Here is a 22029-nt window from a genome sequence, read left to right as displayed (position 1 = left end):
TCCCATGGATCCAGTGCCCTCTTCTGGCCTCCGTGGGCACCAGTATGCACATGGTACACAGACACACATTCAGACAAAACATGCATGCACATAAAATAAAATTTAAAACAAATTTTAAAAAAACGAAGGGAACATTTAAAAGTAGAGGAAAGTGTTATGGAGTATTTGTGTGATATAAAGTTCTAGTCCTTGAAAGCTATTGTTACAAACTACTTAGGATAATTAAGAAATGCAGGTTAGTAGTTAGTCATCTATAACAATCAAACTTATAGTCAGGTATATTTTCAAGATTAAATAGATACATTTTAGATAGATAGGTGATCTTCAATCACATTAGAGACCTACAAAATATGGCATTTAAGATGTTTTAATAACATAAAGCTTTTCATGATAGTGAGACATATCTGCTCCTGGCAGCACCAATCTACTTCAAAAAAGGATGTTGGATATCAAAGAACCTCCATATGGAGTTTGCCTTCTGTGTGGCAAAGCTAACCACTGGGCAAGAAACTGCCCTTGCCTCAACTACTGACAGTATGCTGTCCAAATTGAACAATCAGGACACAAAAGAAAACCACTGCCAAACTTTGCCAAGCCAACTTAGGACAGTCCTTCAAAATTCCTGCTTCACAGAAAATTCTGTCAGGCATACTAGGCTTATAGGCCAAAGATGGATGCCCAATGTTACAGAGGAACCTTGAATGACTGTCTAGGCAGTCAGCTGTTTCTGTCATTTCTGTAGTTTTGGAAGTTGCTTACTCTATACTTCCTGTTTACCTAGTTAATATTATATCCTTCTCAGGTCTTGGATGGGGTTGAAGAATATACCTAGTTAATATTATATCCTTCTCAGGTCTTGGATGGGGTTGAAGAATAGATAGTTACAGTTACAGTTTTTCCTTGTTACAAAATTCAGAAAAAAAACTCACAAAAGAGGTGCCAAGTATATAAAGTTGAGAGACATAAAAGTTTAAGTGGTTTATCTAAGAAAATGTTTTAATATCTAAAAAAAGGTATTTTTAGGATGGTAATACAAGTTTTGACAGAAAATGGTTTAGGTGTAAAACTTTGGATTCACTAAGATAGGATTGAGAATACAGTCCTTTCTCTGAATCTGCCAAATACATATTGACTGGATGTAGTGAATGTAATTCTTACTTGATAATTGTTCTTATTGTATATCATTTTACTATGTTAAAATTAATACCTTTCCTTTTTATTTAGACAAAAAGGAGAAATGTTGCAGATTATTTGTGTACACTGTACAGATGTGTCTCTGCCTAAAGAACTGATTGGCTAATGGCTAGGTACTGTGGAGCAATCTTTTTGTACACTGTAAATATTTCTTGTTCTCACTGGTTTAATAAAGGGCTAACTGACCAATAGCTGGACAAGAAGGGGTTAGACAGGAGAGTCAAACTGAAGGATATTGGAAAGAAGAAGGGCAGAATGCCACATATTTAAACAAAACTGACTTTCCTTCTTCCAGCAGCACCAAATGCCAATAACTCCTCAGCTAGAGTTGGAGTTTCATGTCCACCTGACCTCCTCCATACTGAGCTTTTGTCTGAATGCCAGAGTTTTTAAAAGCACAAATATTCAGTCAGTTGAAGGCACTACAGTGTTTTTTCACATGATTTTATTATATTTTCTGTACTACCCAGACATATCAATAGGATGACAACAATGATTGCTTCTTAAACTTGTGTTCAGATTAATTGATGTGGCACCACCCCTACTTCATGATTATTTTCTTAATGATCTGATTCTAAAGACTGATTCTAAGCAGAAAAATACAAGAGCAACAAGGATAAATATCACTGTGGTTGTTCTAATACTACCCAGTGATTTTTAAGGAAACTGCCCACAGCCATGGGGTATGTTGTACCTGAAAATATGGGGTTCTGCAAAGAAAGCAATTGTTTCATACAGAAGAAAGCAATCAATATTCTAAGTTGACATCTTTTGCAGGTACACACACAGTGGTCCCCAGCATCACAATTGACTGGAGCCAGACTGTCACAGCCTTGAAGCTAGCTTCCTCTTGACTGTCCCAGTAATTTTGCCATAGGGATTGTCGAGAGGCAGCAAAACCTGTAGAAGAACCACAGGGAAATTCAGATTTCTCCTGTCTATGTCCCAGTATTAAAGCAAGAATGTCACTGGCTGTCAAGGAGGAAACTGAGTGCTCTGCAGTAAAAGTCTAACAGTGCCTGATCTTCCTTGGAATACTTGAATGATGAGTTGATTTTTCAGAAAATATAGGAATTTTGAGAGTTTTATATGCTGTTTTGGGTTACTGTATATATGTATGAGTGTGTGTGTGTGTGTGTGTGTGTGTGTGTGTGTGTGTGTGTACTGAGAAGGGAGCTGTATGTGTCACACCACTCTTGTGGAGGGCAGAGGAAAATTCTGTGTAGCTGCATCTCTTTCTTACCTTTATATGGGTCCCAGGGTTCTGACTTGGGTCATCAGACTGTGTAACAATTGTCCTTACCTGCTGAGCCATCTCCCAGACCTCTACCTTATTTTTTTGAGACAGGGTCTCTCACTGAACTTAATGCTCACCAGGTCAGCTAGAGCAGCTGGCCAGTGAGCTCCAGGGGTCCTATGGTCTCTGCTTCCTCAGTGCTCTTATTATGGACATGTTACAGTGCTTTGTTGTTCACATGGATGCTTGCTGGGAAACCAAACTTGGGTCCTCATGCTTACCCAACAGGTAGTTGACTGACCCAGCCACTTTACCTGTCACTAAGAAGCATTTTGTTTGTTAGTCATTATGATACAGATATTTCTAAATGCATTATACAATCCTGCTTTCAAAACTATAATGAAGAAATTTGACCTCTTTTGATAACTCACTTTGGACATCAATCATTGTCCATAGCTATGAATCAACCATTCCCTGAAGATCATATGAGGTCCACAGAGCTGTGAGCGTGATGCTAAATGGATCCAAACAGATGTGTTAAAGAGTCCTTCTGTCTTCCCAACCTGTCATCTGTCACTCCACAGCTGTTGTCACTGTGCCTCAGCTTCCTGCTTCTCACATGTTGCCTTCACATAGTACACATACGGGTAAACATCCAAGTGTGACTAAAGCTGTTACCCTCAGTGTGAGGATACTTTGCTCAGGACAGGTCCATTATTATCATCATCATCATTATCATTATTATTATTATTATCATTATTATTATTATTATCTTATAGAGTCAAGGCTTCCTATTTCCAGGCCCTGCTGGAATCTAGGAAAGATTGTTTTCTGTAGCTTCTTTTTATATTCCTCTCTGCAACTTCCAACCCTCACAAAGACTCATCCACTTCTAGCTCTGGAGGGGAAGGATAGAGGCCTAAGGCTCAGTGGACCCCTCAAAAACCCTCTTGACTGTGCTGTGAACTGAGCGTTCATCAGGTCCTTCTTCTGTCTAGAGCTCGTTGGTTCTGCCTCTGGCAGACATGGCCAAGATTGGTTTCAGTCCCTCTCCTGCCCTTCAGCGAGTAATCATCCAAAATGCAGCCCTTTGCCATCCTTCCTTCCTCTAAGGCAAACAGTGTTGCTGGTCCCTTCAGCTGAATGAACTTGTGGCCAAACTTTCCCTCTCCTGCCAGCCAGGGTCCTAGATCATCTCTTACAGAATACGCAAGCCTCATGCTTGTTTTCCAGCACCGGAGCAAGCACTCACATGTGGCTGATGTTCAGAGCCAGTGGAACCCACCAGCACTGTTTGCAAAAGAGAGATCAGGTCCCTGGCCGGAGGGGTTGAAAGGCTCCTGGGACAGAAGCCCCAGAGTGCAAGAGCTTCTCTTCCATTACCCTTGTGCATCCAAGCATGTGGTGTCCACCAGCAGGGCCGTCCCTAGCTGGCCTCTTCCCTACTCCCTCACATACACTAAACACAGTTACCCAAAAGGATGCTGCAGATGGGTCAAAGTGCCTATCACTGAAAATGTCACTAGGGCAGGGTCAGTTCTGATCTCCCAGGAAGTGACCACAGAGGCTATGCATCAGAGCTCCGAGCTGCCTAGTCAGACAATCTGATTGTCACAGCTAGAAAGAAGCCAGGGCTGCAGATTTCCTGAAAGAAAGGTTCCTTTTGAAAACACAAATTTCTCATTCTTGTCATCTGTAGCACAAACACTCTCTCGGCTCTCCCAGGTGTATTGTGTGCTCCTGAATTGGCTATTTCATCAAAAGGTGGGCACGATAAAAGAAAATGAAAATGCAATCTTGCCTTCTCCTCATTGCCTCGTGATGGAAGAATAATGCAGCTGTGACCTTGCGTGGCACTTTCCCAAGGAGATCTTAGAGCTGTTTCCTTGGGCACACTCTGTTCCTTCCTTTGTCCCTCCCTGCCACTTACAGCCCCCTCTCTAATCACTCGTCCACTTCTAGGGTACTCAGCCTCAGGCATTGAAAGACCCGGAGTTAAAGAGGGTTCTAATCAGGAGCAACTATAAATATGCCCCCAAGCCAGCAGCTGCTGCAGGTTTTCGGCGGTGATATTGTCCCACGTTGACAAGGAAATTGAATGGAGATGGGGCAGAAATGTGCTTTCAGTGTTTTTAAAACTCTCTTACCTCTTCCTTGTTGATCAACCCCATTTTGGACATGTCGATGTTAAAGTAGTGAATGTTTGGCAAGCTGATTTCCATGTCTTCTATCTGGAATCCACAATAGCATATGTTAAATTTGGAACTGGAGAGTCTCTCCGTCTACCTCACCCATCTTGACCACTTCCTGTGACCATGATTGTGTCTTTAAGGTACTGCCCCATGCTCCTCTGCTGCCAATCACTGTTCCCTGACTAGTCTTCCTAAGAGACAGGTGCAGGCCTATTCCTCTCCCTTGGTATAAAACCTTCTCTGAAAAGCTCAGGCTCCCAGGATGATTCCTAACATAGGCCCTAGGATAAGTGTCAAACTGTAGACCCGGATGCATGACAAAGATTGAGTGAACTATACTCTACTTTTCTAATTTACAAAGATACTTTTGTTAAACTTGTAAGGTCAGGTTGTAATTTAAAATTCTGACTCTTTGTGATGCTGTGCTGGGACATGGGAAAAGCTCACCCCAGACCTTAGGCCAGCCCATCTTCTCTCCCGGATCATATCGATAGACATTCTCCTTGTATAGCAAGCCACATCCATGTCTCTGGTCCACTTCTAGGCCTAGGAATGTATACCCCAGTGGCAGGAGCCTCCAAGCACAAAGCAGGTCTCTAGGAGAATTTTGCCCAAGTCTCCGGGTTATTGGGTAAAGAATTCTGGGGGAGTTGTGAGCACCCGGAGAGTTTGCTACCTTAGTTTTACCAACTCTACCCAGTGCAGGTAGGCACAGGCAGAGGAAAGCCTGAAGGAGGATGCTACAGTGCTAGGCCAAGTCAGAGAAGTCCCTCTGGTCCAGGGGATGCTGCTTTCTCTCCATTCAACCCTGTTGGCCCAGGACTTCTCAGCTATACTTCTATAACATCCTCCCACAGGACTGCTAGCCTGTGGTCTGTTGTGCTTTTTATCATACTGCTTCCCATGATCATTCTAGAATGCAAATCCTGCCATGCTATACATTGCTGTGACCCATCAGTGAGCCTCAGTGGCTCCCTAAATAAAGCACAGACTATAAATAAGTAAGCCTGTAAATGTCCCCCTGACTCACTGCCACCATAGGCCCACACACAGGAGAAGACTTCTTTGGCAAGTCACCTGTGGTTGGCCCTTACAACTAAATATCTGTGCCATGCCACCTCCTGTCTCCACACTTGTCCTGCTCCCTTGCCATTGAGTATAACCCAATGGTTATTTGTTTCTGAAGATTCAACACACCCCTCTCCTTCTAGAAAACCTATCTGGTGTTACCCCTATGCCTGAGTTAGACTCTTCCCCTGTACTTCCATAATAACCTACTAGTGATATTTTTTAAACTTCCTTGGTTTCTTTGTTCACTTAATTATGGATTATTTGAGTGTGGGGATCATGTCTTGCTTATCTTTGTATCCCTTGGGTCCTGCCAGTGGCACAATGTCCAGAAATATCAATACATAGGTAGATGGATGGATGGGTGGTAGATAGATGGTGAGTGGGTGGGTAGATAGATGGTGGGTGAGTGGGTAGATAGATGGATGGGTGGGTGGGTAGATGGATGGGTGGGTGGATGGAAAGAAGGAAGAACAGAAGGATGGATTAAATCTCTCAACATCTATCATTCATACCTTGAAACATACAACCTCTGTCTAGTTATCTCCCCATCAAGGCATAGAAGTGGCCTAAATTTGAAGTTTAAATTTGTGGTAGGTTGGAGGAGCTAAAAGAATTTCCTGCAAAACTGAAGCACTGTAACAGCGGCCCGTGTTTTTAGGTTGAGCAGATTTTTCCATTTTTTGCTCTCTTCTCACTTGCTATAACAGGCTTCTGAACAACAACAGATGTCACTTTTCATGTGTCTTCCACTTTCTATTTTAACACTTCACTCTCCCTTAGAGCTGACAGGAGACACAGTTTCCCTCAGTCCTCAGCATGGCAAGTGACAAAGCCTACCTCAGGAACCTGGTTCAGGGACATCACTTGTATATCATAGAGTGTCTTCTGCACTGAAGGGGAGTATTCGCCTTTGTCATAGGGCCCAGCAAATGTCTTCAGGACAATTTCCCGGACAGTGCTCCTGAAACATAGAATGGGAGACTGAAGGAGCTTGTCTAATTTGTTAGGAATGCATTATAAAGCTAAGAAGTAGGAGTACCCATAAAACCATTTTATGGATGGTTTTAGAAAGGATTATTACTCTGTAATGCCAAAATGAAAACAAGCAAAATCCACTTCATATTCTCTCTCAGTATCTCTCTCTCTCTCTCTCTCTCTCTCTCTCTCTCTCTCTCTCTCTCTCTCTCACACACACACACACACACACACACACACACACACACACACACACACACATTCCCACACGGCATTAAACAGACATTAAGCATCTACCTCTTCTCATAGAGTGATACCAAGGCCAAATAGCATTTCAGCATCCATTTTCTACCGTGCATGCCGTCTGTGTAAGGAGACTTCCAAACACAAACACTCTCCCTGTTTTGCAGGGCTGCATCCCTGAACTATTGCCTCGGGGTCTTAGTGCCATTCTGTAAGCCAAACACCTTCTGGGATTAAAATCAGTGAATCTTTAATACAGCTGAGGCAATGCCATGATTATCCCCTATTTAAAGAGGAATCTGAGCTCACAACTGAAGCCTTCTCTCTGAGACCTTTGTCAGTGGGAGGACTGGAGCTCTCCCCTGCTTGCCATGTTCAATCTGATGTCTTCTCAACATCAATACAGTAGGCCTCAGCTACCCAGGGAGAGCACCTGAAGTAAGCAAGGGGAAAGAGGACTAGGCTGAGGCTCTTTCTCAAGCATTTAAAAGCCTCTCAAAGAAGAAAAAGAGCAGATAAAAACTACCAGGGGAGGATGCTTTGTAGCAGGAGGAACAGATTTCAGCTCATCCCTGTGTAGAAGTATCTAACAATAAGCAGTTCAGCAAAGGGACGAGACCCATAGTCAAGGCTCTGAGGGTTCAGAAGCCTGCTTGTTCCTTGTCAGTGATATCAGAAAACTCACACCTTTATATGTTTCAAGCATTTGTCATTTACTCTGTGTGTGTTTGCATGTGACTGTTTGTCTGCATGCCTTTGGGTGTATGTCTATGTGTGACTGTTTGTGTCTTTGTGTGCCTGTATGCCTGTATCTGTTTGTCTGTGTGTGTGTGTGCCTATATGTGTGACTGTGTCTCTGTGTGTCTGTGTGCCTGTGTCTGTTTGTGTTTCTGTGTGCCTATGTGTGTGTCTCTGTGTGTTTGTGTGTCTGTGTGCCTGTGTCTGTGTGTGTGTCTGTGTGCATATTCATGTGTGCAGGCACGTGCATGTATGTATGAATCTGTATGGAACACAGAGTCAACCTCAAGTATCTTTGACAGTTGCTCTCCAATTTCTTATTATTAAGACCGGGTCTCTGATATTTAGCTGGAGTTTGCCACTGATTCAGCCAGGCTAGCTGTCCAGCGAACTGCAGGGAACTGTCTCGCTCTGTCTCCCCACCACTGGATTACAATTGCACACCATGATGTTTGGATTTTATGAGTGAGTTCTGATGCTCAAATGCAGAGCCCCATGCTTGCAAACACTTTACTTAAAGAACTCTCTCCTCAGTCCCATTTACAAAAACACTTATATGAATATCAGAGAATGGAGCTTAGTCTGTGGGTTTCCAATTGTCATCAGTTTCCCCAAACCCAGTTTCCTGGGACGTGAAAGTCTCAGTTATTGAAACCAAGAAAGTCTCTGGCAAGCTGAGAGGGTTTGGAAGCTTAGGTCGGGCGCTCTGCATTGCTGGAAGGGCTAGACGTGATCTTCGTTCGATGGAGTCCAGCAGCAGAAATGTCACTGGGCTGTTGTTGGCAATACAAAAATTCTCCCAGGGCCTAGGAGTGAGCCCAGTGACCTTTAATAACGTCTTGAGTAACTTCACTGTACACTAATGACTGAGAGCCACTGATAAAATCTGAAAAAGAGGGCCTGGGTAGACAGCTTGTCATCTGAACACAGAGATCTCAGTTCTATCTCCAGCACCCACATTAAAAGCTGTAAATTATGCTGCATACTTAACCCCAGCACTGAGGAGAATGAAGACCCTGGGTAGCCACCAAGCCTAGCCTAATAAGTAAGTCTCAGGTCCCCGTAAGAGAGTGTCACAAAAACTGACGTGGATAACTCATGAGAAACACCACCTGAAGTTGTTCTCTGGCCTCCACATGAATGTGCAGACAAGTGCATGCACACTTACATATCCACACCCACCCATCCACCCACCTACACACACACACACACACACACACACACACACACACACACACACACACCACACGAGGGGGTTCCCAAAGAACTAGGAAGTTGAGTTGACTGGTCGCTAGGTCTCTTCTTTGATCTAAGACTCCATTAACCTGGCCCAGCTCTAGATCCCGTGCTTGCTTGTCATACCATGTAGCCTCAAAGTCCACGTCCCTTCTCTGGTAACGCCACTTGCAGTACACTTGAGTCGCAAAGCATCGATCCTTCACTTCAGGGAGAGTGGTAAACTGGTCCTTGATGAATCCTTCAAATCCAGACTGGGTTGTTTTCAAGACCTTGAGGTCTTTGATTCCAGAGTGAATGACTGGAGGTCCTGTTTCAGGCAGAAGGGTGGGAGAAGATGAGTACAAAAGCAGTGTCTTTTTACTGATAGCTACAACAGCAGTGAAAACCCTGGCCAGACACACACACACACACACACACACACACACACACACACACACACTGTGCTTCCATCTTCCTGTGTCCTAGGATTCCTTCTTTATGGACTTCCAGACTCTCTGCCCCTCTCCTACCCGAGGAAGATAGAAGATCCAAGGATATATCCATCCATGCTGAAATGACTTGCTCCTGGGTCCCTGTGAGGGTGTCTCAGCCAAATCAGCTTACATAACACAAGGTGCATGTCACTCAAACAGTGACATGAGTATATGGGATCCTCAGGAGTACGTCTTCTCTCTGCCGCTGAGGTCCCTTTCCTGAAATGTGTCCTCTGGTTGGTCTACAGAAGCTGGTGACTTCAGTTATCACTATACCCTGAGAACACTTGATGCCCTGGTGGGTATAAGCTCAGTCAAGACCAGACAACCTCTTGAGTGAGTAATAGTGTGACCTGACTGAGACCGAACAAAGAGCAGAAAGACACAGCTGCTGATGCATTGACCTGCATAGTTGACGTTCAAGGAGACTTATGGCTTTGTGCTGAAGCTGCTTCATGGGTATCAGGGGTTGGAGAAGGGATAAAAATGATGAAAGATGATCTGCCACCTTCTCTCTCAGCTGTCCCCTCAAAGAATGGGTGGCGGGAGGTGATGGGCACATTTGGAAGATGCTGCTTACTGTGTGCCAAGAAGTGCTAGCTCAGGGCCTGTGGCAATATCCTATTACAGAAACATCTCCTACATCCTAAGAGACTAGAATTTTTGCTGGACCTCATAACAGCCAGACTTAATAATGCACCTTGAAGTCACTCAAGACTTAAGACTGCTGTCCTACTGTGTACTCAGCCTGTTTGTTTAACCTGCCTTTAATTAAAAAATAAAAAGTGTAATGACCAACCTTACTTGCCCTGGATGTCCCAGGTCATCACCTTCTACAATCTAAGCTGATGAATAGCTTTAATCTGAAATTAGGCTTATGCCCCAACTCAGAGAACAGTACATGTGTGTTATGTCTATCACTTGCTGAAAACAGCAAATAGAACAAAAGCTGCCTTATGAAATAGCAGTCAGCCATAAATATTGAAAGCAGCACACAGGTACTGCTTGGTAACACTGTTTGTTAGTTATCTGGGTCAGCTGGGGTCAGTAGAGTCTCATTCCCTACGGAACTCTGCTAAGATCTCTGAAAAGCAGCCTCATCACTTCCGTGACTTTTATCCCTCACTGCTCAATAAATACACAGTAAAAGCCCTTTGTTAGGGACACATGGACAGACAGGTTGACAAGGCGGGCAGGCACAGATTCAGACTCACACAGCAGACAGGAGAGGACAGAAGACAGGAAGAGAGAGAAGTAGAGAATTCAGATCTGGGCTTGCTCTTGGCAAAACTACTCAAGGAGGAAGCTTTGGACTCCTTTTCCTAAATGCACCAGTGACTTATTGCGGGTTCTCACTAACACATCTGACCAATGCAAGGACCCAGATGATGGAGGGTTTGCACAGAATCAGGGAGGGACATTCTTTGTCTTTATGTGTTAAACAAACTGTGGCGCCAGCAGTGTAGTGGGCTAGAGAGACCATGGCACTGACACACTGGGACTTGACAAGAAGGAAGTTTCTTCCCAGATCTGGCAGCTGACAACAAAATCCAGACAGAGTCCTGAGACAACAGTTGTCCCCAGTGGGTGTAGACTGTTTCCTGAGCATGAGCAAGGCAGCCTGAGCAAGCTCTCACATGTTGAGGGAATTTGGATGGACACCTGGAAGTTTAGTACTGAGAAATCTACAGCACCACAAAAATTCAGTAACGAACATCACCATGTCCTTATTTGTATGCATGGGCTTGTGAGGACAGAGGACATTTAGGAAGCATTTGGAAAATCCCTGAAGTCCCATAGCAGGATTCTGAAGGATACTTCTTTTCAACCTCTAAGTTGGCCCTGACAAATAGCTGTCCTTCATGGCCTGTCTAGTCTAAACGTCAAAAGTCAGAGTTCCTGGGCATCACTGTATGTCCTTAGTAAAAGGAAAGGATAATTCACAGTCCACAATTAAGACCCAAGGGCCAGGCATAGAAGCCCACATCAATAACTTCAATCTTTGTGAGGCTGAGGCCAGACCAGCCACAAGTTAGAAGCCAGCCTGAGCTACATATGGGGATATATAGCAAGAAGGGTCAAAAGGCACCAGCAAAGCTCTTCAAAACCTGGTGTGCTTCCTTATCACCTGTGCGGCATCAGTAGCTGTGACTCTCCAGAGCCAGATAAGCAATGCCTATATTTTGATATTTGCAAAGCTACACAAGTCCTTCCATTAGAGAAAGCAATGTCCAGAGGTTAGTGGCAGATCTGCTGATTCAGTATGTTCTGATTAAATAAAGCATTCTGAATAGAATGTCCTAGGATAAACCACATGACAGAAAAATGAAACTTTCAGAAGTTCTCACTGGATGCTGTACTTGAAAAAAGACCAAGAGGAAGCTGCCACAGCGCCTTAATGCCTTCAGCTGCTCAGGTTTGTCTGATTTTATTTCTTGTTCTTCTTTTGGTCCTGGGTACTGAATCACCCAGGGTCTCTTGGATGCTAGGCAGGTGCTCTGCCACCACACTGTGTTCTCAGCCAGATGCTACCTCTATAAAGGCACTGGTCCCACAAAATCAGTGTTTCACTTCCATGTGTCTGTCTCAACCCAAGAGAACATTTGTGTCAAGCAAGAGCACCCCATCTTTGTCTCATCCTTGCCTGGACAGTTGACTTCCTCCAGCATTACTGTTTGCCTTCCCCACACACTCCAGGTGGCAAAGGAGAGGAAAAGGGCACTGGCTCTGGCTGGCACTGTCCAGTTTGTAAGCCTTTGCCTGATGCCTTTCCAAGGCATTTTCTTACTTAGTCCTCAGAAGTCTCCAGAGTAAATGTTTTCATGCAGGAGGCTTTCATTTCTGCGCTCATCATCACACAGGAAAAAAAAAATGGGCAGAGGTGGGGTTTAAATTCAGCACACCACGAGATTCCATGCTTTTCAGCCCTCCTTTTAAAGCATTCTCCATCTGTGCAATGTTTTTCCTTCCTTAAGCTCTCTTTGCCTCATCTCAGGACTTCAAGAGGGCGTTCCAGGAGACCAGAGGGTTAGCACCGCCCATCCACAGTGAGCTTTGGGGGCCTCAGCCTTGAGAGGTGTCTCCATCATCTGATGAAAGTGAAGCATCACTTTCTGAAATGGCTCCTGTGCATCTTGAAAGTATTTTATTCATTAAATTGTTATAGGGACTACAGCGGTAGCTCAGCCACTAAGAACAGTGGTTGCCATGGCAGAGGACCCAAGTTCAGTTCCCAGTACCCGTGGTTGGCTCACAACTACCTGTAACTCCAGCTCCAGAGGGATTTGATGCTTCTGGCCTCTGTGGGTACCTGCACTCATATGCACATACTCAACACAGACACACACAATACACAGAATTTTAAAAGGAGAAAAAAAATAAATCTCTAGAAGGACAAATTTCCTATGAGTTTCCATTAAAGAGCAACTCCAGTCATTACAAACTAGTATCCAGAATGCATCCCCCATCACTCCTTCTGGAAAACAGAACCTCAAAAGAATGAAACGGACGACAGAGGCCCAGAGCTACAACAAAGAGTCGAGTCCTTTGAAGGTGAGTGAAAAGGTGACGGGAACGGGCTAAAGGTCTCCGTATTTTCCAGTGTTGCTGCCTTTCACCCCAGCATTGCTCTGCCCATCAAGCTTTGGCTCCTCCCACAATCTTACTCAGAAAAGGGTGGTGGTATGTTGTGTGTAGTGTGGTATTGCATATCAAGAATCCCAAGCACTGGCATTCAAAGTTCCCAAAATTCAAGTCCCAGCCCCCTTCCTACCACACCACTCTCCCTCTGTACAAAAACTATGTCCCTGGAGGAATCACTTCACCTCTTCCTATTTTGATTTTCTCATCTTTGAAATGGAGATGGCAGCCATCCTCAGGTTTTGGAGTTGTGCCGAAGGTAAGGCACGTGAGGGTTTCATAGAACAGCCGCTGTATCCAAAATGCTCTGAGGAAGTCACCACAGCGGTCTTTTCTCAACTGGCTCCACCAGTGTTAACCACCTGTCTTCCTGAGCTTCCCGTGCCCTACAGGTTCACTGGACTATGAAACCAAAGACCTTCCTCCTGTGTTCCCCCGGTCCTGGAGTAACTTGTGTAGACCTTTCAGAGTGACAGCGCTGGCTGGCCACCTTGAAATGATTTATTTTCTTACTAGACTCTGGAAACAGAGAAAGCCCTTGCATTTTTTAAATGTGGTTTGGCAACAGATTCCCACAGAATAAATGTCTTCTGTTCTCATGGACAATTAACTGTTCCCCATTTTGTCAGAGCAGAAGCCAACTATTCTGATGCCCTCCATCACTCTGTGAACAAAATCAACAAAAACTATCCTCTCTGAATTTTGAAGAATTTTTTCTCCTTGGCACACATTAGACATATTGGATGAAGTCAGAGCGCTTATTTTATCTTCTCTGTTGGCAGTGCCCCAGCCTACTGAGCACTGGTAAAAACCTGAGACTTTCAAATCCATGGGGCCACCAACTAAAAATATACTTCCACACACACTCTAAAATGATCCCAATTTAGAGTCTCAAGAAGTAATTCAGCCAGAAGCAGTGTCCTTCTCGGTATCCATCATGAAAGGGTTTAATCAACCCATGTCTCCCCACCATGATCATGGGGTAATGCAGCAGGAAGATTTTTACCATTTTACATTGCTACAACACAGTCTCTTCAGCTCCAAGTGTCCTCCTACACACTTAGCAAATGGTGGTTTATCTCTCAGAGAAGCATGCATCTACCCTTTAGTACTCTAAGGGAAAGAAACTCACTAAGAATTAATAGAAAACAAGACCAATTCCTTACCTACGCATCAGGTGTCAGGAAAACACAAAGCTTTACCGAGCTGAGATGGGAAAATTCCTGTCATGAAGAGGATAATTGCTTCCACAGTTAACGCCTCCAAAAATGGACAAAAATAACTAAAAGGGGGGAGATGCTTTAAAACTATATCAAATCACTCTACTATGAAGACGCAAACTTGTAAAAGGCTAGAGAAAAGCAAAGATCAACTAAAAAGGGTTTGCCTCTGTTACTCCTTGTGCTCCCCCAAGGATCTTCAAAGCCCAGGCTGAGTAACTGGAGGGTGGGACAGAGAGATAACGTCACCAGGCAGAGGGCTAACTTGACTTTAGTGTGACTGGGCAATGAGGAAGGTGATTTTAGGACCTTGTGTCTGCCAAGAACTTCTCTATGGAAAGACCAAAAGCCTTCAGTCCAGGTGTCCAGGGGAGACAGCAGCTGTCTTAGAGTGGCCTCTCACTGGACCCCTTTTCTTCTGCCACCGGTCTAGACTGTCATTCCTTAAACCTGCCCGGTCTGCCTCTGGGTTTTACGTCCTTGGCTTCGTTGCTTGTCTCCACCTCCCAGTAACCTTCACTATGTAAGGTGGACTGTGTGAGTTAATGATTATTTTCTCAGTTAAACTTACACAAAGACATTACTTCTTTATTTCTTTTTCATAAGTGTTAATGTGTGTGTGTGTGTGTGTATCTGTGTGTGTGTGTGTGTGTGTGTGTGTGTGTATGCACCCCTGTGCATGTGTACAGTGTCCAGACAGGATGTCAAGTGTCTGTTTCTAACATTTTCCACCTAATTTCCTTGAGACAGGGAAGCTCACCATTTGACTAGATTGGCTGACCAGCAAACTCTTGGAATCAGAATGTCTTTTCCTCTAAGTACTGAGGTCCCATGCACAAGCATCCATGCCATGGGTACTATGGATTAAAACCCAAGTCCTCATGCCTTCACAGCAAGAGTTCTTATCCATTGAGCCCTCTCTCCATGGGCATACCTTATGAAGATGATTATAACATGAATTCATGTCACAATTCCTTCCATTTTAATAACTTAGATAATGAATTAGGAATTGGACTTTGCCACAAAAAGAACATACACTTCTGCTCTCAAAAGAGAGTTATGATACTGCAGAGAGCTGTGGGAGTATACAGCAGGTAACAATAAGTGTTTGGCATTGTCACCTGCTGTATGCTGACGGGGAGCCCCACCCGGCAGAGCCGTGAGGTCACTAACTGTTAGTGACAAGCTGCTTCTGTCTATAATTCTCTCATGTGCTGCTGCATTTCTTTCCTAAAAACAGATGTGGGTGTTTTCCCACTGCTTGTGTGTTAATCTCATGTATATATTCCATCTATTGGGACACTTAGCTGTGGATGGCCAGGAAGATGATTTCTACTTAGGCTGTATAATTCTGATAAATAGAAATTAATACCAGGTTATTTTTTCTTAACTGACACAGGGAAACAGCACTATTCTCAGTCACAAAGACAGCCTTTTACACATTTTGCAAAGACTTCAGAGCAAATTTAAAACAGACTAAGCTGCTCCTGCAGTAATTACACAAAGACAAGTCCCCAGGTGTTTATTGCTAAACCAAAGTCAGGCTAACATCATTAAGACATAATCCTCTGAAGTAATTGACTTTTTGCGTGTAGTCCCAGCCTCAATTTATGTTACAAACTCAAGGTTAAGCCAACTACTGTTTACTTTCTGTCTAAGACCCCTAATCACTCAGGCTATGTGCAAGGCCAAGTGTTACTCACTGGCTGGTCAATGTGACCTAACCAGCCTGAGAAAAACTATGTGACTTATCATGTGTTATGAGAATTGGTCAGACCCTGAAAAGGTAACATATAATTGTGCAGAGTTGGGTAGAGGGAGAAGAAAAGAGGTGTGTGTGTGTGTGTGTGTGTGTGTGTGTACATGCAGAGAGAGCTGAGGAGAGAGGATGAATAGCTAGGCAGGAGAGAGAGCAAGAAAGATTTTAAGAGAGGGTTTTTTCAGGAGTAAATAAATGAGAAAGTTACCATCAGAAAGCTTGTGTGTTTCTTTATTTGCCTCTCAGATAAAAAAGTTCCCTAAAGTCCTGCTACTCTGAGGTCTTCTATTTATAATCCTGGAGCAGTTCTCAGGAGCTGGCCTCCCCAGGCTGCGATAGCATACAAATGGTTTCCAATGAAGAACCCTGTGTATGCACACAGCTATATCCAGTGCACATGGGAACCTGAATTCACTTACTGCACAACTGTACTCTTACCCCAGCCCTGCCAGCTCTGTAGGATATCAGAGCTGCATGAGCTCAGATCAGTCAATTGAAACTTCTGGGCAAATTGCCACAGGGCTATCTGTTCCCAGAAGCATTGTAGCCATCTGCAAAGACGAAAGATTTGAACTGCTTCTGAGGCTGCTCTTTTTACTGTGCAGCATGAACCTTGTGATCAGAACTCAGGCAGAATTAACTCCTGGCACTCAGGTGGTAAGAGAACTCCCATTCTGTTTGATCATCGGCAGTGTCCTGGACTTAGTGACTGATAACTTCCCAATCCACTCCCGCTGCCTGAAAATATCTTCATAGAAATCACCAAGGATGTTTACTGACTCCAGAGTTCCTCTTCAGCTATCTTTTAACCTAGATTCCTTAACCTTTCTGTGGCTTATATCAAATCGATTTCATCATCTCCTTCAGCACCCCATGAGACCATTTTTTATGGTCTTCCACAGTCAGGCACCTGAGTCTTTCCAGGAGAAGTGCTATAGGCCTTTTAGGACCTGGTACTTTTGTCTCAGGGATCTTGCCTTCTTTTTCTCCTTCAATGTCTTTACATCCCCTACTTACGACATGGAAATTTATTATCAAGGTGAATGGCCAAAATAGGAAGTGATAAGAAAAGGTTGCCTAGGATTCTGTCTAACTTCCCTACTACTGAGCTATATCACCTCTACCCCAACAACAAACCAGGCTTGTAGGAAGAAGCCCTGGTGCTGAGACATTACATATGAGTCTCTTTTCAATGCTTCTTGCTACCTCTGTATCTATCCCTAATGAAAACAGTTCTCTTCTACTTCTGTGACACCACTTTCTCCAGACTCCTCCTTCTTCCACCTCCTTCTTCTGTCTCTCCAACCAGCCTTCTGGCAAAGTCTAAGTTCCCTGGGCTTTCTTACCTCCCCTTTTCTCACTTTGCATGATGGCTAGTCTTGGTTGTCAACTGGACTGCATCTGGAAACAACTAAAACACAAGCTGCCAGGCACTCCTGTGAGCAACTGTCTTGATCAGATTATTTGAAGCAGGAAGACCGGCCCTAAATGTGGGCAGCACATACTGGTGGCAGCACACATAAAAGGACATGGAAGGAGGAAACTTCTGTTTGCTTGCTTGCTTGCTTGCTTGCTTGCTTGCTTGCTTGCCTTCACTCTTGTTGGCAAGTGCAACTACTCTGTGACCAAGGCATTCCTTCACAGGTATTAGAACAAGGTTCTTGGAGCTTCCAACACAGACTGAAGACCAGCAGCTCTCCAGGAACCCTCCGAGCCTTCAGAGCTAGGTTGGGCTACTGGGACATTCAACTTTACAGACTAAGCAGCTAACTCTAGGATTCCTGGGCTCTCTTGGTGTGAGACCACAATTGCTGGACTTCCTGGACCATATCCTGTAAGCCAATCTATTAAATTACTTCTTGATATATACATATCTATTCTACCAGTTTTGTTCCTTTACAGAACCTGGCCAATATGCTTTCTATGTTATTTCTGTTTTCTGGAACTGTTTCCCTCCCTGGGGCTTCATTCACCCATCATCCATCTGTTGATGGTCCCCAAATCTATCTCCCACTCCACACTCCAAAAGTCATTGCCTTTGTCCTCCAAACTTTAATCATGTGTATATTTCTCTGGTCCCATTCCTTCCACTTTAAATCCAACTTTTAGAACTCCTTCCCTTCAACCATCAACACTACTCAACCACTGGTTCACTGTCTACATTTCACAAAGGACTGACAGCAAGCTGCCAGTCTGTCCATATCCTCTCCCTCTCCCGCCTCTTTCATCTCTGCAACACATCCCCAGGTGTCTCACTACTGTCTGCCTTTCCAGCCTGTTCACCACACTCAGGTCAGAACTGATGAATAAAGCATAAAATAAAATTAATAATCATCTCCCTTATTTCTCTGGAAAACTGTAGAGGTAGGCCTCAGAATCCTCATCCTGCCAATGAAAACCCACTGAAGAACTGTAACTCACTTGCTCACAATCATGCTATTAACTAGTGGAGCTCAAGTTCAAACACAGCTTATTGTGACCACAAGGCCTCTATGACCTTAACTAGAGATTCATTTGATAGGAATTATAATGTGTTCTGTGGTTTATTATGCAAACTGCCTTTAAGTTAGACTACACACATTAGTTCAGCACAGGAGGACCCTCAGCAGCACCCAAGGAATCAGACCCACTGAACTTAGTCCTGCTCTTCAACAGTTAAATAAATATCTGTCCAATGTGGGCCCAGCATGAGGCAGGAGCTCCGAATGCCCTAGCCCACCTTTCCCTGCATCCTGCCTCTCTAAGACTACTGCTTCTCCAGGCAGACCCTTCCTCTTTCATGACCAGCATAATGCAAATCGTTTTACAAAATCAAAATTCATCTCATGCCAAAGCCTTTTACATTGCCCTGGGAAGAGTTGAGTTTTGGAATGTCTCTGTTCCGTGATGATGCCTCTCATTCCTCAAGTGTGGTTTTTAGCCTTTCATCTTGCAATGAATTTGTTTACAAGTATATCTCCAATAATGAAATCTACCACAGATTCTCTGAGATTCGGAAAAATTCCATGCATCTCCTCACTTACCATCTTTTGTGTATGTAATAAGTCTTCAAAGTCTACTTGCTTAGTAGAATGAATGACCCCAGCACTTTGGAAATGAATGACATTTTCCATAAATGCCTTTAGTTTTAATTAGCTCTGCTCAAGTCTACTTCCAGTCATTTCTAGTCTTTGAAAGTTTGATAAAGAATAGGATAAAAAGTGTGCTAAGTTCCCAGACATCTCTGAAAATCAGCTGGGAGTTAGGCTGACCAATACAGTGACCTCCAGACACCTGTTGTCAGTCTGCACTTGAAATAGCTAACATGACTCAAGGTGTACTATTAATGCAGGATATCTACATGATTTTGGAGACTTTCTATTTCAAAGAGTGAAATTTATTTAATTAGTATTTATTTCATAAATAGTATTTTGGATTAAGTTAAATCTTTTATTCAAATATTTTTCTTTGTTTCTCTTTGATTTCCTAAAGTGGCTACTAAAAAACTTTAAAATTATGTATAAAGTTAAGCAGAATTGGCTTAGACTTTCTAATTTCATGAGAGTAGTCAGTGCGGCTTAAGAAGAAAGTGTTGGCCATGATATGTTTCTCTTTATTGCTTCTAAAATCATACATAAGGAAAGGAAGGAGGAAGGAGACTCAGAATGAGGAAAAAGAAAAGAAGGCAGGGAGGGAAGACAAGGAGGAGGACAGTCTGAGCTGTTTTAGATAACAGCCCTGTGAGGGACTTTTACCACATGACTAAGCATTTGATGATCAAAATAGTCTTTCCAGTTTAATACAACAACTTTTCAATTTTTTTCTATAAATAATTGTAGACAAGTTATTCAAACATTGAGACAGACTTAGCTATACCTAGGCTTAATCCAAATAGTTAGAAGCATTGATAGATAAAAAGGAAGGAATGAAACTGAAACAGGAAAAGTTCCAAGTCAACACTGAATCCATGATGACCACTGCAGCGTCTCTTACTGAGATGGCTCTTCCTGCTGTCTTCGGCTCTATGCTCCAAAGTTCTCTGCTTCGAAGAGATTAAATAATCTGAATGGATTACTTAATTCTGCTTCTGATGACCTCAACAAATCAGTGGAACAAATCACCAGCTTTGGGAACTTTATTTGTTCATATTAATTATTGGTACTAATAAGGTCTATACTATAATAGTGTTTCATAGTTAGATTTTAAGTTTCTTGCTAAATACAATTATGTAATAGTCATTGCTATTTTAACTGAGACTCATTTTAAAGTGATTATGATACTATTAGTATTTTATTATGCAAATAAAATGTCAGGGAGATTTAGTAATTTCAAAATATTGGCTACTATCATTATCTCATGATACTGTACCAAAAATGTTGGTCAAAGAATTTGGAAATTTGCATTCTTGTCATTTCCAGCCTTTATTCTTTTTTTTTTTTCCTGTTTCACCTCCAAACTGGGTAGTACAAAATTTTCACCACTCAGACTCCAGCTTTTGTAATTGAAAGTATCACGTCCTTGGTTACCCTTCAGTAAAAGGCAGATAACCTTGTAATGTAAAATCCAAAGTCACCATGTTCAGTTCAGTCTCAGATTTAAAAGGCTTACACATTCTCTACAGTTTTTGTCTGTGTTAATAAAAAGAATTGCTATGGGCCAGAAAAACAAGGACATCAACAAGAGACACCTGATGTCTCTTGCAAACTAAAAACATGGAAAATGGTTCCTTACCACTCCTCATCTGCTCCACCTCACAGAAGTGTGTCCCAGTGGGGGTGTGAATGAAAGCATGGACATGCTTGAGTCCATTCTGAAAGAGAAGACAAAGTTGTTTTTAGTCACATTCCAACACAAGCCACAATAGCAATTTCTTTCATTAAACTGGGAGCATAAATGATGAAACCTTTTCAAAACGCTTCCAGGGGACCTCTTCCACGTAGACATGGGCTCGGGTGACATGGTTAAAAGAAGAAAGGAAGTGCTCACAGATGTTCATAGCAAATGTCTCAATGCTTTTTATCTGAAAAAGAAAGAAAGAAAGAAAGAAAGAAAGGAAGGAAGGAAGGAAGGAAGGAAGGAAGGAAGGAAGGAAGAAAGAAAGAAAGAAAGAAAGAAAGAAAGAAAGAAAGAAAGAAAGAAAGAAAGAAAGAAAGAAAGAAAGGTCAAAATGTCTCATTTAGAACATTTAGGCTGGTTTGTTTCATTTATTTTGAGAAAGTGGCTCACTGACTACACGGCTTGGTCTGATCTTGAACTCACGATCTTTCTGTCTATACCTCATTTTGAGATTATAAACTTCTATATCTGACTTGCAGTATTTTTTTCTGTTTGTTTGTTTATGATAAGGCTTCTCTGTGTAGCCCAGGAGAGCATCAAGCTCCTGGCAGTTCTTCTGATTTGCCTCCCACAGGCTGTGATTACAGGAAAGCACAGCCAAATGCAGCCCAAAGTGATTGCTAAATCTCACAGGGGCGCTTTACTCATCAGTTGTCTCTTCCAATGAGAGAAGAAGATTTAGAATCTGAAGAGATGAAACAGTCCAGTCCTGGGTTTCCTCTACTCTTCCTGGGTGTGGGCTATAGATTTCCATCACCTAGGAAACTGTCTTGTTATTTGTTATTTTTCAATAGTTTGGTTCCTTTTATTTTTATATGTATGGATGTCTTGCCTGCCTACATATCTGTGTACCATGTTCATGTCTGGTGACATGGAGACTGGAAGAAGGTGCTAGATCCCGTGGAACTGACCGGCATTACAGGTGGTTGTGAGCCATCATGTGGGTGCTAGAAATGCAGCTAGTGTTCTCTGGAAGACCAGCTAGTCTCCTGACGGATGAGCCACCTCTCCAGCACCATCCTGTGTTTAAAAGAAATCTGCTTTGCAGGAAAGGAGACATTGGCAGATAAACAAGGTGTAACTTACTTCCAGAATATTTTCTCAATGTGCTTGTAATGCTGGGGAGGCTTTCCCTGAGGTTTGCAGATGGGCTCCAGTATTCCCCAGGAAAGTCAGTTTTTAGGTATGTCTGTTTGAGCCACAAGGGGAATACTCACCCTGAATGTGGGTGTGT

At 43.1% G+C, this 22029-nt stretch overlaps 1 protein-coding gene across 1 annotated transcript in view; it reads right to left on the bottom strand.

Annotated features, from left to right (window-relative positions):
* Positions 1–1797: 1797 nt before the first annotated feature.
* Positions 1798–22029, bottom strand: part of LOC118586298 (uricase) — a 33912-nt gene continuing 13680 nt past the window's right edge. The window contains exons 3-8 of the mRNA XM_036191424.1: positions 20863–20979; positions 20691–20769; positions 9013–9196; positions 6532–6655; positions 4579–4662; positions 1798–2094 (exon numbers count right to left, since the gene is read on the bottom strand). Of these exons, the coding sequence (XP_036047317.1) occupies positions 2020–2094; positions 4579–4662; positions 6532–6655; positions 9013–9196; positions 20691–20769; positions 20863–20979 (663 nt within the window). The 3' untranslated portion in view covers positions 1798–2019. The remainder of the gene's footprint in view (positions 2095–4578; positions 4663–6531; positions 6656–9012; positions 9197–20690; positions 20770–20862; positions 20980–22029) is intronic.

The sequence above is a fragment of the Onychomys torridus genome, chromosome 6 (assembly GCF_903995425.1).
Source record: "Onychomys torridus chromosome 6, mOncTor1.1, whole genome shotgun sequence".
Classification (NCBI taxonomy): domain Eukaryota; kingdom Metazoa; phylum Chordata; class Mammalia; order Rodentia; family Cricetidae; genus Onychomys; species Onychomys torridus.
This window is presented reverse-complemented; position numbering and strand designations above follow the sequence as displayed.